General features: G+C 29.1%; 1 protein-coding gene across 4 annotated transcripts in view; it reads left to right on the top strand.

Annotated features, from left to right (window-relative positions):
* The window catches only part of LOC129984250 (opsin, ultraviolet-sensitive-like), a 44,915-nt gene extending 28,850 nt beyond the window's left edge, over window positions 1-16,065 (top strand). For 3 of the 4 annotated variants that reach the window (XM_056094090.1, XM_056094087.1, XM_056094089.1), the window contains exons 2-5: window positions 8,175-8,422; window positions 9,319-9,449; window positions 12,642-13,033; window positions 15,186-16,065. In XM_056094090.1, the coding sequence (XP_055950065.1) occupies window positions 8,187-8,422; window positions 9,319-9,449; window positions 12,642-13,033; window positions 15,186-15,557 (1,131 nt within the window). In that variant the 5' untranslated portion in view covers window positions 8,175-8,186 and the 3' untranslated portion in view covers window positions 15,558-16,065. Of the gene's footprint in view, window positions 1-2,547; window positions 2,632-8,174; window positions 8,423-9,318; window positions 9,450-12,641; window positions 13,034-15,185 lie in introns of those variants that run through there. The other variant, XM_056094086.1, reaches the window with a different exon arrangement.
* Window positions 16,066-16,712: the final 647 nt, after the last annotated feature.

Raw genomic sequence — 16,712 nt, 5'->3', positions numbered from 1 at the left:
CATTAAAATTGTATATATATTAGGTGCTTGCATGTATTTTGATCATTTTTTTTTCATTTTAAAAAGTTATTTATTGAGAAAAATTGGTACAATATATATTAATCAAAATATTTTCCAACATTTTCTACAATTTTTTCCCATTTTCGTCCAATAAATCTTACAATTGATTTGCTTACGAATTTTTTTGGTCGTCCAGGTCATTTTTTTTTGTCATTGACATCGAAATCACCACTCTTAAATCGTTGAAACCAAAACCGACAATTGGGATATGACGGAACAGCATCACCATAAGTTTCCAAAAGTGTCCGATAGGCTTCGGCAACAGATTTCTTCCAATCAAAAAACAAAAAAAGCAATGAATGTCGAAAATTCAATTTGGAGCGTTTCATGATTGGGGTCTTTATACACTGAATAATTCAATAATACTAAATGGAAAACTTTAAAAATGATAACAATAAAGTAGTAAATTGGCAAAACTCAAAACCATTTTCGCTTATATATATATATTTCGTATGTTTACCAACAGATGTCGCTGATTAAAATACATGCAAGCACTTAATATATAAATTTTTGATCAAATCCGTCAGAACCTAGCAGTGGCGAAGCAAGGAAAAATTTCGGAGAGGGTCATAATACGAATCCCCCACCTCCCTGTCTTATTTATCGAATTCTGGTTTTAAAAATTTGAAACAAACAAACAAAAAATTTCTTTTCGGCACCTCCCAAGAGCCTGCATACTCTCCTTTCTCACTCCTTGTTACGCCTTTGGAGCCTAGATTCTCTATTTGTTTATATATTCGCTTGCATGCGATCATTATAACTGAAATACATAACAATTTTGGTTGATAAAACTTAGCATATGTTCTTTATAAAAAAGATCTTAGTTCTATATCCAGTTTCGTTGCATATCGGTGGTTCGAAGGATTATTTCTCTCTTCCTGTGTGTTCTACACGGCAATTCAAAAACGTAATGAGTAAAAGTATGATTCGGATATAGTGAAATTAATTGTGATTTGTATCAAACTTCGTTACAAATCAACCAAAGGCCAACGGTTGATTTTCTATTATGTATTAAGATATAACATGTATTAGGATATAACATGTATTAGGATATAACATTTATTAGGATATTTAACTTTATAACATTATTATTATTATAAATCATTATTATAAACTGTGCTCCTTATTTTTTTAATAAACTGACAATTTTGATTGTTTTGACATTGTTTTTCCAACATAATCCTAAGGTAACGGAAATTATAACGAGGACAAAACAATTTTAGAAGATTTCCTCTTAAAAAAAATTTGCCTGTATAACTGAAGAACGATTTTTATTAATTGTATTGAATATAAAGCATTAAAAAAATTAAATCGGTTTTGCTAGTTTTTGTGTATTAATCTCATCCCAGCCATTAATCGCTAAAAATTACATTCTAAAAGGTCTTTACATAACTATTGTTTGATGATGGCATACTCTGTAATAAATGTACTTGTTACACATAATAATAAATAAGTTTCCTTAATAATAAATAAGTACATTTATTACAGAGTATGCGAGAAAATTGGAAGGATTAGTTCTCCAGGTTTCATAAAAAAAGGCATATGTAGTCAAAAGTGACTATGTTTATATGTTATGGAATCAAACGTTGTCAATATCGGTTTTTATTCCGTTTTTTAAATAAAAAGACTATTAAAAACGTTTTATAGCTACAATAACTTATAAGCAAATAAATGCATGAAAAGTTTCCCCAAATTTTTGCAATTTACAAACAAGATAAATATGTATATAATATTTTTCTGGTACATCGTGGGCAACACTTTAAATAAAATAAATTATTCTTTAAATTAAAATTCCCATGAAATAATATGCTAAATGGGTGTAACCGTTTTCTCCGTGTTTCTTTTCAAAGACGTTGGTCTCAAATATGTTAAACACCAAGCATCTTAATACCGTTTCAATTTCCATTTATTTCATACTCAAAATTAATAAGTACCCATTAATGCTGGATATTACCAGCATGGCTGTTATTTTTGGGATAAAATATTTTACTGTTTGAACAGAAATAACTGTTTCGACATAAATAGAAGTGCTTTAATAATATGGAATTTAGAGTTACGATGAAATGAAATAATAAGGTGATTTGCACATTTTTCAGATTCATCTTCCATTAAGAAACCCTTTGACCTTCAAAACTCAATGTCGTTTAACCTCATTGGCGTCTTTCACAACGGATTGCCAATATCCGTGTGCGTGCATGTGAGCGTCTACTATGAGGCGTTAATACGTTAAAATGAATTATTCATTTTTTCACAAGCTCCTTTAATAACATCATAAAACTCACAGCGACCTCCTATCCTTGAGTTTATAAATGCTGCTGGGTGATAAAAAAAAAACGAATACATTGTTTATCACGAAAAACATCCGCCATCAATCAGCAAAAAATTCGTGCAATTGCACACATAACATCTCTTAGAATCTATATATATAAAGCGCTAACATATGCGGCACAGAAAGCATTCTCATTACTTATTGTCGAATGGCAACAGTCAAATGTAAACAAACCATCATATATGAATTTTCAGACTATTTCATGGAATGTTTTCACAGATGCATTGAAGTCAACTCGTCAAGTTGGTAGCTCATTTCTAACTTAAAATATCTTTAGAAATTTTCTGGAAAAGGTTCGCCGTGTCTCAAAATGTATAATATATTCAGAGAGAGGACAGAAGATATAAAAGAAATCGAAAAATAGGTTGCAAACAGAAAGTTTAAGCGAATCCAAGAACAGATGTAATTGTCGCTAAGTGCGTAATAACAGTAATAACGCCTTCAGAAATTGATTTTCACATCTTAAAAAACAATTAGTCTTTGTATTATTACAAAAGTAAAAAAAAAAAAGAAAAGAAAAGAAAATCTTTTTAATGATATCAGTTTCATTTCCGTAAAATGTATCCAGTAATTTTAATATTATCAATTACATTTCACATACTATATGTAACAAATTAAATGCTGTGATGGAATTCGAATTCAACCATCAAGAACGAGGAATCGCGTATTTTTGCTTATCTTTAACTGTATAGTAGGGTTTTAACTTCCGCTTTTATTCCGAAATATAACACTTTTTAATTTGCAGAAAACTGGTTCAATTGAGTTCATTTTTTTCAACAAGGTAAAATGATTTTTAAATGAATTCCATAAAGTATTTAACAACCTTTAAAGCCAATAATTTGGGTGAACAAAATGATCGCCAAGGACGACTAGTACACACAATACCAATTATGCTCATTCTAAGAATAAAGAAGAAGTATCTTTTACAACAAAAGAATTATAAGAATATTTATAGAATTATTACACTACGCTACCTAAGATACGTATTAGTCTTTCAATTAAATTTTGATGTTTTATATTATCATTAAAGTTTAAAATTCGCAAATAGTTCTGTTTATTCTATAAATCAATAGAAGTATTTATTTTTACATTTTAACGGCAACTTGTTAGTTAACAGAATAACTTATTAAAGAATGGAATAATTTATTTATCATATATTTTAAGAAGCTTAATCAATTATTTTATGGAATAACTAAGTATTCTCTAGAACATATAATATCCTATAACGATAATATGTAAATATAATTAAAATATAAAAACCGTTTTGCATCTAATGACATTCACGATTAAGAATTTTACAATCAGAAATGTGTTAGGCAGAATGATTCTAAAAATGCAAACTTAATATATACATGTATATATTCTAATTTTAATTACAGTGATTAAATATTTTTTTCAAAACCATCTAAAACTACTATCATTCAAAGCGCAATAGAAAAAAAGATATGAATCAACGAAAGTTTCATACTTTAATTTCAAACGATTAAAAAAAAGGAAATAAAATATTAAGTCAAAAAACAAATAATAAATTTCAAATTATTTTTCTTGGAGAAAATTGTTATTGGCAATGTTATCATAAGAAGCAAATAGAAATCAACTACATTTGCTTGCTATAAAAGAAGTAATGTTATAATTTATATTTGGTATTAAGTTTTACAAATTTGTTAAAATTCGATACAAAAATACATTAAATATAAAGATTTTTATTATATATTTTGTGATGAGTTTCAGTTATTGAGTTTTTAAAATTAGTATTGGAGCCATACTCTTTCATGCCTATTAGTAACAAATTTTTTATACACTGAGAAAGGTTTATTATTAAAATATGCTCATGAAAGTTAAAATGATAAAAAAAAAAATAAGCGGTTGGGTCTTTTTTCTCTTATTTTATTTCATTTTATTCAGGAAAACAGCTTTATCTACGCTTAAATCCTATTACAATAGGTGCCTGCTCTTGAAATCGTCCTAAAGTCTGTAACATAATCAGACTTCATCAGTTCGAAACATGCCTTTAAAAAGCCGCTTTGTTTGCGGCTTTACTTTACATTTTTTTCATTGTTATTTATTCAGTTCTTTTTTCCTTTTCAGGCAATCTGTTTTCATTTATATGACGTGAGATATGCCCTTCTGGATGCTTTAGACAGTGACTTATTTGCTTGAAATAATAGCAATAAGATATTTCATTTACATAATCATCTAAATGATACTTCTAAAAAATGCTTCTTTTGCGTCTAATTTATCACAATTTCACAAAAAAAAAAAAGCTTTTTTTAATACCAATTTAAATTTTAGGATGTAATTTACAACGAAATTAATTTAATTTTGGCAAAGTTTATTCTAATTTTAATAGATTTAAAAAAATACTTTTAAATGCTTTTAAACGTAGTAACTATTTTAGTTACTATATATATATATATATTGCGATAATATTAAATACTTTTTTATGTGCACATTACCACTAATATATAATTCAGAGTAATTTTTAAAAATATATTTATAAAGATAAAATAGCGAAGTCTAAAACATTATCATGCTACGAAGTTTCGGAAAAGTCGTTCGAATTTTCTTTATCAATATTGACAGCTTCTAAATATGTCTTTAAAGAAATTATGATAGAATTGAGAACCCAGGGTGCGTGCTTTGTTAATTAGAGACGCTCGCACAGATGAGTTTCGGGGCAAAGATTTTATGAGAAATCTAATTGGGTGTACATACATTTGCTTAGAAGTTATGAACTTATCAGGATTCTCTTTTGCATATCAATCCTTTAAGAGCACTGTTATCATAACTTTTTTTGAGGTGTAAGGATATATATTTTTTCCTTTTTAATCTCTAAAGGAGAAACTTGGACATTCCAGCATTCTAAGGTATCCGAATTCGAACGTTCTTAGAAATGAGAGGGTAAATTGTTTTCAATTTTTAGTTCATGTTTCTTAATTTTACTTTAAAAAGAAAATTTTACTGGAAGCGTGTTAGCCATCTATATATTAACATTGAGGTCACAGGAGATTTTTTTTAGAGACTAAAACTGAGTCGAAAGATTCTGTCTGGAGAATTTTTCTTACATTTGATGCCAAAGTAAGATGTTAAAAATTTCAATGTTGGAAAATTCAATGAAGGAAAATGATGTTAAAACTGAATTTGAAAGAGCTTGAACTTATTCTGAAAACAGTAACTAAATTTGACCTTGGGAATTTCTGTAATGTAATTCTTCCCTATTTCTGACAAATGATTCATATCACGGATTATATTCTTATTCTTTTAACCGAAGCAACTATGTTTTTTTTACCATTTCTAAATATGCTTAAGCGGTTGGACCGGCTTTTTTCCGTTTTATATATTTAATTCAAAAACAAAGTATTTGAGTTCATACGTATACTTTCTTAAAATTTCAATGTCGGAATTTTCTTAAGGTTTCTGAAATTTCATTTATGTTTGATATATTTATTTAAAAAGATAATTTTTACGTTTTTAAAACTATCAGATCTAGATAATTGTGAGCATAGATGACAATATTTTATATTCTTTTAAAATGTTCTATATAAGGGGGCTTCAAAACTGCGGGTTCCGAGTTAATTTTTTTTGTAGATCATGACAAGATATTGAAGGGACATGCATTTTTTCATAATTCGCAAAAAGCGGGATGTGGACTTCAAATCTCCATCAAGTCACACATAGAAATGTCTTTTTTTAAATCTTATTTAATAATAAAAGTTTTTCCTTCACACAAATATTTTTTTTTGTATATAACAATACATACTATCAATATAATATCGAATATTTGAATTGCTCTTTTTTTGCTCATAAAGCCTCTTTAGAAAGAAAGTGTGCTTTTCGTCACAGGGAAAAATCAATTTGCAGAGGGTGAAGTGAATATAAATAGCAACCCACTTTATAGAGGCTATAGATTCTGTAATGTATATAGTGGGAAAAGGCTATAGATTCTATAAAGTGGGTCAAAATGTTTAAATATTATACTATACTGTTCTATATAGTTAGTAGAGCCTTGCACTCTGAAACAGACAAAGCAATGATGCATTTTTGTATAACATATTTCTTGTTTATTTAAAAATAAATTTTGCGTAATTTAATAACTAAAAAAATGATTGAATTTTTAATTTGATGTAGATAATTTTTTTCATAAAGAAATTTTTAACAAAGCAGTAATTCATTTCATAAAAAAATGTAACTTCAAAAGAAATTTTTTTTTCATTATGCTTTTGCTTTCCTTTCTCTTTCTTTTTTATGAAGATTTACGAAATTGTACTTAAACAATAAATAATTATTTAAATAATTGTTTTAAAATACCACTTTTTTAAAATGGACTAAATATATAAAATTATTTCTTCTATCCCCATACGGATTCCTAATTCCGTATAGATTGTCCTGAAAATTTGTGATTGTAAATATTAAAAATTCACAATCACAAATTTTCAAAAAATCATAAAATGGAGAATAGCAGAAAGCAAATAAAATAATAAGCATTGCTATGCATTCTTTTGTAAAAATGTCTTTTTTTGTAAATAAAGTGATAGCTTATCAAATATTGAAAAAAATGGTATGAAGTCTTTCTGCTTTAGTGGTTATTTGCATGAAGAAATTTTATATTTGATGAAGTAATTGATATAAAATATTTTTGTTCATACAAAAAAAAAAACGATTGATATTTTCTTTTGGTTGATATATGCTTTTTTAAAAACTGCTAAATCATTTGTTTGATATAAAAATTTTACGTTTTTGGAAAAGAAAATTGCCGAGAGTAATTTAATGAATAATTCCAAAAAATATCATCGTGATACTAATAACAATGTTAAAAATTTTATTCTTCTGATTATAACCACAGGAAATGTCAAGGTTTTTTTTTTTTGAATACAGATTATGAAGGAGACACGGGTAGTTCTTTTTTTAAGACACAGTGAGAAGGATTTTGTATTTTCATTAATTCTGACTATTCATACTACTAATTTCCATTATTGTTATTAAAAGAACTATTAGTCACATCCAATGCCATAAAAAGAAGAGAGGGAAACTATCTTTAAAGTAATTATTTTCCACAGATTAGTTAGTGCTGGCATCTGCACAGATAAAAATATATTGGAAAGACGTGGGTACTAGGGTTGAATGATACCAAATTAACCACATAATTCGTATCAGATATGCAAAAACCGACACAGACCAAAAGTATTAAGCATAGGAATCAATCACAAACGCAATTGTAACATATAGATTATTTTCTCAACATCGTACTTTTACTGCAGGATGATGTACGACCCAACATTAGTCCGCTGTTCCTGCCCCAAGAAACCATTTGCATGTTTTCTATTTAATTAATTATCTGTATATATTATTTCTTACATTACCTTGAATAAAAGTATTTCTGACGCAAACCAAGACCATCAACATTCCATCAATAAACCTTTCCTGAAAATTCGACATCCCAATTGGAATCAAACTCGTATCAGTACCAGCTATCGGTTTCGATGCAAGTTCTAGAGCTGATACCGACCAAGTACTCGACTACCTTATTTTGTTCTAGAGAGAAATAAATCATTCACTGGCTGTATCAGGTATAGTTGAGTATCAGTACCAAATTGTATTAGACAAAACAAAACGTGGTATCCGTTCAACATTACCGGTACCAACCATTAAGCAAAATCTTAAGGAACAATTTAGTCTGCAAATCAGTGCAACAAATCAAATTTCAAACAATTCTGTTCGAAAATTTTTGTTCTTGCGATACCCGATGTCGTAATAAAGTTTTTTAATTTTAAAATCTCTGTTTCAGTTTCGTTGGCTGATGTTGAACGCATCGATTCATCACCCGGTGGGCTTCTTGGACGAGGGCCCTCCAAACTGGTGTTATGAGACTCGCTACAATGGCTGGAATGCACCGCCGGACGTCTACATTAGCCCCTACTGGAAACAGTTCAGGGCTCCTGCACCCTATCTGCATTACCTGCTGGGTATTCTTTACATAGGGTTGATGAGTGTCTCTCTCATTGGCAATGGAATGGTCATTTACATATTTATGGTGTAAGTCAGTATGTAATATCTATGGTAGTATCGATACGTAATGTCTATGGTAATGTCAATATGTAGTGTCTATGGTAGTGTCAATATGTAATGTCTATGGTAATGACAATATGTAAAATTTATAATGTAAGTCAATATGTAATGTCTATGGTAGTATCAATACGTAAAATGTACAGTGTAAGTCAATATGTAATATCTATCTCAGTGTCAATATGTATATGGTAATGTAAATATGTAAAATTTACAGTGTAAGTCAGTGGTAGTGTCAATATATAATATCTATGGTAATGTCAATATGTAATATTTACAGTGTAAATCCATATGGTTTATCAGTATGTAAACCCTTGGAATTGATTCTCAAGTTTGAAGCAAAGGAACACAAATGATAGGTTTATAATGAGACCATATAAGTTTGTAATTTATTAGTTATAACAAAACTAAACTTGAAAAATAAGTGATAAAACAATATAAAAATGTTAAATAAAAATTGAAGTCAATTTGATATGTAAAAAATTGAATATTTAATGAATAATTTTTATAATCAAGTAGTCGAAATATAGCATATTTTTCATTTCATAATTTCAAAATTAGAATCAAAATCCTTTCATCAATTTCTGGTCGGTCCCCTAAATGCTCCCGTGATAGATTCTTTATGATAAAAATATGAACTTAAATATGTTTTTTGCTATGTTTGAAATTAAACTAGGTAAATTTTTAAAAATGCATTTAAGTCCGGATATTTTAATCACATAGTACATTTATTTCTTGTTGGAAAAAAAGAAAATATTTTTCGTAAAGTAGTTTTGGTTGCATAATTTAATTTTTGAAATTTTTTTAAAAACTATTTTTGATTTTACAGCTTGCTACGGAATTAATACTTGCCTTTAAATTTTCAGGGCACGTAGCCTGCGAACTCCAGCCAACATGTTTGTGATAGCATTAGCTATGGCAGATTTGCTCATGATGGCGAAAACACCTGTTTTTATTTACAACTCTTTCAATCTAGGACCAGCATTTGGAAATTTAGGTAATTATTTTACTTATAAATGTATACATTTCATATTTTTTTAAAGAATTTACTGCAATAGCACGAATTACTCAATATCTGAAATGAATAAAAAGACTTATCGAGGTAATGAAGTGATTTCACAATATGGTATATAGCAAGCCTCAATACTTTCAATTATATGCATTAACTCAGGGTAAAATATAGATATTATTTTATTCTTTTATCTAGAAGATATTCATTATTTTCTTTATGACACATTCATTTTTTTTCAAAATAAATACAATGTTTTGTTTTGTTTTAAATTGGACTTATTATTGGTCTAAAATAAATAAACATTTAAATAGAAAAATTGGGAAAAAGTAATTAAAGCAAAACGAAAAAAAAAAAAAAAAAAAATTCAGTTGAAAATCTAAGCAAAACTGTTGAGAGAAACGTATAAGACAAAACAAATAATTTTTTAAAAAGAATTTTGAAGTACTCTTTCTCACTTCGCATTTTAATTCACGTGAGTCTAACGGAATATCCACGTACATGTACAATATTCATGAGTTCCATATTTGGACAATACTACATTTTGATTACTAATATAAAACATTGAAGCCATAAAAAGTAAATTGAATACATCCGCTAGAAAAAGAACAATAATAAATTTATATTTTTAAATCGGGAGAATGAGATTTATAATAGTAGGTATGTTACACAATGATGTAAGAAACGTTCCACGATGAATAACAAATAATCTGATCTGGAAATGGCTCAACAAAAGTTCTTTTAGAAATATTTATATTTGATGGGCATTCTTTAGCCATTTTGGATCTTTTATCATCACAATGATTATGTCACGTGGCTGTGACGTTGCGTTGATGGAAAGATATATACTTGAAACACCATTATTTGTAAATTTTTTATCCTTTTGTTTAATCATGGGTTTGTTTTGGTAAACCAAAATAATTCATCATCTTGCCATTTCAGGTGACGCCTTTATTAATGAAACTTTAAAAGAATCAGAATTTATTTTTGAGTCAATGTCTTTGAAACTTTATAGTTTTATGTTTTCGTTGGATCCATCATCTCGTAACTCATTGTTTCGGTAGCAAAATTGTGCAAAGAGCCTTTTATTTCGCATTGCTGCTCATCTGCTAAATATTCTTATATAAAGCAATAATGAATTACAGAATTTGCATTTTATGATGAGACGATATCTCAAAAGAAATTACATTATTTTGAAAAGAATTCCAGCTCCGTGAACCTTGATGAAGACAATAACATCAGAAAATAAAGTTATGGACCATTCTAATCAAGAACCATTTCTAAAATGCATATTTGGAGAAAAAGCTGCTTTTACAAGATATTGTCATGCCCTTGAGATAAAAAAAATCATTTAAAAAATTTGTTATTTTATAAATTGAAAAATAAGTAAGAAATTTGGACATTGATCAATGAGAAATAAAAAAGAATTAAAATTTAAAATAGTTATTCAGAAAGTGTTTAAAATATAATAATAAAGTCATGATGGTTTTCCTCATTTTTTTTTTTAAATTACAACTATTAAAGAATTTCAAAGGGGAAAAAATCTGTGAGATTTTAGTAGCTGTGTAATTATTTTACATTATCCACTTAAGGTCTGAAACGACAGTTTAAGAAATTCTAACATATCGGATTAAATTTTCATTAAAAAGGAAAAGCGAATTCGGTTGAGAAAGTCAATATCGTTTTCATTACAAACATTAATTAGAATAAAGAAACTGAATTTTGAATTTTTTTTAATAATTCTTATTTAGTGATCCAAGGCAAATTAATCATCATATCAGCAAGCTATCGTTCAATAAAATTAACAAACCGCGTAACAACGTCTTTTAATTTTTGCAAAGCATTAAAGACTCTTGCGAACCGTTGATTTTATTTGAAAGAGAATTCTTATTATTGTTACGAAAAATTAAATTCCACTAAAATCCCACTTCTGATGCCAAATATTACGGACAAATTAATTCCGTTAAATTCGAACTGCGGGTTTGCTTTTAATGGGTGTATGGTGTAACAGTCCAACAGGCCTCAATAACAAATAACGAAGTTTATTAACACGAAGACACGAATGCATAGAACGACAAAACACAGCCGAAACAGACACAAGCAATACACAGCAGCACACTTAGAACAAACAGCAGCCCACAAGTAGAAATCAATAGTAAACAACAACCACAGCACATAAAGCAGTCAGTTAGTACTCAGTAGGAGGAAGGAATCTAAGTAGCTAATCACTAAAGTTTCTCCAAAGGTCTGCTATTCTTCACTGTCTCCTCGCTTTAGCTGTATTCAACTGTCAACTTATTACTATACGACTGGCTACTAAACACACATCCCGATGCTGCTTCAACACTTAACTCCAAGACACTGTTCACGAATCAATTCTCAATCTACTTATCCTTTGAACTCTGTTCAAATTTGCGTTTCCCTGGACTAATCCAGTTTATCGCTGACTCACTACACGACTGATTTCGGTTTAGATAGGCGGCTTTTTTATAGCTTCTGGAGCAGAGCAGAGAAGTTTCTCGAAAAATAACTCGCCTCCAATTGGTCCTATCGTCAAAATGTTTGAACATTCTAATATCATCCGTTTTTGTCACCAAAATCGTCGCCAAGTTGCCAAATGGTCATCAAGTTCGTCACTAAGGCCAAGGTCATTGATCTGATGATGTAAGATTTTGTGCAAATTTTTTGTTACTCAATAAACGAACGCATTTACCGTGATTATATGTTTATTAGAATTGTTAAACGAAATTCGACTTTATTCTCAGAATTTGCAAAGAATTCGAACCTTAACAAGGTCTTTTAATAAATATACAACTGTTATGGAATTATTTGAAACATAGATAGGTGTGACACCATCAATTTTTTAAATTATTGATAAAATGTTATGATATTCTCTATTTAAATTCAAAATTCAATCATTTAAACTTGCTAAATTTTTAACTATTAAAAAATTCACTCAATACAGAAGAAATTGGTGCAAATTCCGCACAAATCCAAATTTTAGACGACAAGTTATGCACTGTTATTGCTTTTTATGCATTCAGTGAGTAGATAAGTTTCCACATTTTGAGATTATTCTTACCTGCTTTCTCTTCCTCTCAATAGACGTAAGTGCTCAAATATCGTTGGTGGTAAGTGCTTTACCATCAACGAGATCTTTATGCAATAATTATATTTCAGGTTGCATCATCTATGGTGTTGTCGGTGCGTATTCCGGCCTGGGTTCTGCTTTCTGCAATGCCATTATATCCTACGACAGATACCGGGTGATCGTCCATCCATTCAGTAAGGCCGGAATGTCCATGACCAAAGCAATAATAATGATCATCCTGATATACGTGTACATCTCTCCCTTCGCTTTGCTTCCCGCCTTCGAGATCTGGAGTCGATATGTGCCGGAAGGATTCCTGACCAGCTGCGCAGCTGATTTCTTCATGCATGATTTCAATGGGAGATCCTACATCGTGGGGACCTGGTTCTTTGGATGGCTCATTCCCATTTGTATTGTCTTGTACTGCTACTTCAGGATATTTCTCGCCGTGAGAAATCATGAGATGCAAATCAAAGAACAGGTGAACAGGTTTTTTTGGCGGTTAAAAGGTTTTTGTATTGTTTGAAATTCAAATATTTGTTTTTATTCCATTAACGATTCAATTTTTTAAAAAATTGAATCGTTAATGTCGTTTTCAGCCATTATTTTCTATGGCTAGAAAAGTATACATTTGTGCATATGAAATACATTTATGATTTTTGCCATACAATCTATATTTCCAATTTTTCTATCATTTTTCTTGTTATAATACTATTATTATAATTTATTTGATATTTGATTAATTTATTAAAAGTAATATATATTTGAGATTTTGAAGCAAATTATGGTTCTATTGGTAACAGTTTTTCAACAGAAATTACCATAATGTATCGATAATTAATTTACTTTTGAAGCTTTCATTTATTTTAATAAAAATACGAGTAAAATGTCAGCGATAAAAAAAATTATTAGAATAGAAAGTAATTACAAGATTTACAAATAAAAAAATCTTTAAACTTATTGTACAAATTTTAAATTTATTTTCACAAATACACTTTCAGAACTTTTAATTTTTAAATTTAAGAATGCAATTTAATATTCTTTATCGTTTTTTTACAATTTCAACTTATTCAAATAAAATTTTAATAATTTTTCGCAATGCAACATTCAACAGAAACTTTTATTACCTTTTAAAAATAAATATGTTAAATAATGAAAGGTAGCGAATTAAAAACTCTGAATTTAAATAATAAGCTGAATTTTAAATTTAAAAAAAACATGTAAACATACATGTTAATTCAAAAAGTAGTAAGTAAAGTGTTTTTTATTTTTAGCAGTGTGGTTCAAGCTTAAATAGAAATGTTGTTATTAACTCAGAACCATAAGTGAATGAATTATTACAATACTTGAATTGACTGCAGCTGAAAAATAGTTATTAACAATTTTTTTAGTTTATATCACTGACGGTTCGGTTAAGACCATTTAATAATTCAATTTAAGCTAACTTCTTCCTTATTTCAAGATAAACGCAAATTCAACGTACATGTAATTATTCAATATTTGTTACGTCAACTATTTGAGTGAAAGTTCACTCCGTTGCAGGCAAGTTGTAATAGAACAGCTATACAAAGCTAATGGAATCTATAATCCCCAGCATTCTTAAGCTCTCACACTCAAACACTTAAATAGAATATTATACAGTCAACAGTAAAGGAATAAACCGTCAGTTGTTATATAATCCACAGAAGAGGAAAAGTAATATACAAAAAAGAAAATACAAAAGCAGACATTAAAATTATTGATGACAAATGAAATGCAAGAATAAAAGGCGTGAAAAATACAACAGATATTAGAGAGAGTGACCTACTCAAAAGTTTCTCACATACCCTTCAATAAATGTCTTATCCCTCTTTCCGAGCAAAAAAAAAAAAAAAATGTGAACTTTGGATAACTATGCGAATGCTCGGGCATAGTGGTAGTCACCTAATTTCATTGATTTAAGTTATTTTGTTTACTTCCAAGCGAAGCCTGTGGTGAAAGCTTATAAACCAGTTAACAACTACGCTACCCGAGCAATTGCTTTTGTATCATGATCACGTCCGGGTCACCAAATGTGGTGGATTGTGATGAGTGAGGATAGAACCTGGGACCTTGTGGTTCGCAGTGACTATGACTATGATACATGACTATTCGCAGTAACATGACTATGATACAAAAGCAATTGCTCGGGTAGCGCAGTTGTTAACTGGCTTATAAACTTTCACCACAAACCTGTGTATCAAATTTTATTTCTCTAGATTTTTGCATTTTGTAGCTATTGAATTCAGTTGTGCTCGAACAGTCAGACAAGCATATTCCCTTTAAATGGACTGCATTCGAAATTTGATAGAAATCTACAAATTTGGTCAAAAGTCCATACATCTAATTTGATCTGTCTAGCTCTAAGCGTTTTTAAGTTATAATGTTTACAACAGGCAGACGAACGGACATAAAGCGAAAAAATGAGTTTTTAGAACTGAAGGAGGCCTGAAACTTGGAAATTCGCCAAAATCTTGAGTCCGATACGATTACAATACTGTATCTTACTTCTTACACGTGAAAGTAAAAAACATTTATTAAATAAAGTGGAAAGATAAATTAAAAGTGTTTTTTTTTCTACTTCATTGAATATGAATTGCAATTTTAAATTCTAGGCAAGAAAAATGAACGTGGACAGTATCCGATCCAATGCTGCTGTCAGCGGGTCTTCAGCTGAAATTCGAATTGCCAAGACTGCCTTCTGCGTCATCTTGATGTTCCTGTTCTCATGGGTGCCTTACATCTCGGTGGCCTTCATAGCAGGTTTCTCTCACCCAAATTTGCGAAGAATCACTCCCGTGGTCTCCATGATTCCAGCCATGACTCTGAAGGCCTCTGCTTGCTTCGATCCTTTCTTCTACGCCATCAGCCATCCCCGGTATCGTTTGGAGCTTCAGAAGAGATTGCCTTGGCTCTGCATCCACGAGAGACCAGAGGCTACTTCTGGAACTGATGATTCTGTGTCCAAGACCACAGACCATGCTTGAGTTTGGAAAGAGAATGACATGTAGAAGAGTCCGCATACTCCATACACACACATACAGATACCGCTTCAGATGTTTCTCGATAGCATTTCATAAGTAAAAATTAAACCTTTTTCAATTCTTCAGCAGACGATAATTTTCTGATAGATTAAATTCTCTTTCACATTTAAAATTAATTTAGGAAAATACACATTTACCAAAAGATCGCTCTTTGAGACCAGGATTTATATACAAATTTAAGTCTTTTCTATGATGCATGAAATAATATCAAGAGTCATTAAACTGAAAATATTTACATCTAGACGTATAGCTAACTTAAGCGGAAAAGTGCTCTACGCTTCATTCTCTTAGCTCGTTAATTTTTTTTTTTTTTTTTTGTATTTTAATGCTGTGGTAATGGTTTAAATGGCGTTAATCGAAAGATGAAATTTATATTAATGTTTCCGAAAAATTAACTAAATAGAGATGATATAAAATTCTTAATTAATTAATTAATACATCTTAAAATAATAATCAGTAAAATCACTAATAGTAAAGTACTTTACTAATAGTAATAAAGATTTTTTTTAAAAATCGAACGTATTCTGTCTTTTCTTATTTAAAATCAGAAATTAAAACATATTTAACAATCCTATTAAATAAATTAATTAAAATATGAGTAAAATATCAATCTCTAATAGCATAAAAATAATTTTTTTTTTTTACTTAGCGTGAAAGAAATAAAGATAAGAAAATTCTTTTATGTTTTTTCTGCATAATAATCTGATAAATGGTTCCGTCTAAATTATAATTATAATTTAAATATCTGGATTTTGTTGTGTTAAAAACTTAAATACAACAACAGATTTAAAAGTCATAGCAAAAAGAAAAATTGAAAAAGAATAAAAAATACTTTTATTATGAAATAAAAAAAAAGTGAAAAACCAAATAAAATCCAAAATTAGTACAATTTTGCTTAAATTTTCCATTTATCAAATACCTAAGTGTTAAAATTTTTAATATAATGAACTTTAAAAAGTTCCAATTATTTAACCTTTTCTAGGACCATGAGAAGTATACTTATTACCAAATTCATCAATCTTTTAATAAAGCTATGTAATTTAGTACAAATTTTGAAAATTTTTTCAATGAGGCAGAAATTTAGATACTTCAGTTTTT

Source organism: Argiope bruennichi, chromosome 9, assembly GCF_947563725.1.
Source record: "Argiope bruennichi chromosome 9, qqArgBrue1.1, whole genome shotgun sequence".
NCBI classification, from domain to species: Eukaryota; Metazoa; Arthropoda; class Arachnida; order Araneae; family Araneidae; genus Argiope; species Argiope bruennichi.
Note: the sequence above shows the minus strand (reverse complement) of the source record. Positions and strands in the feature narration are given on the sequence as shown.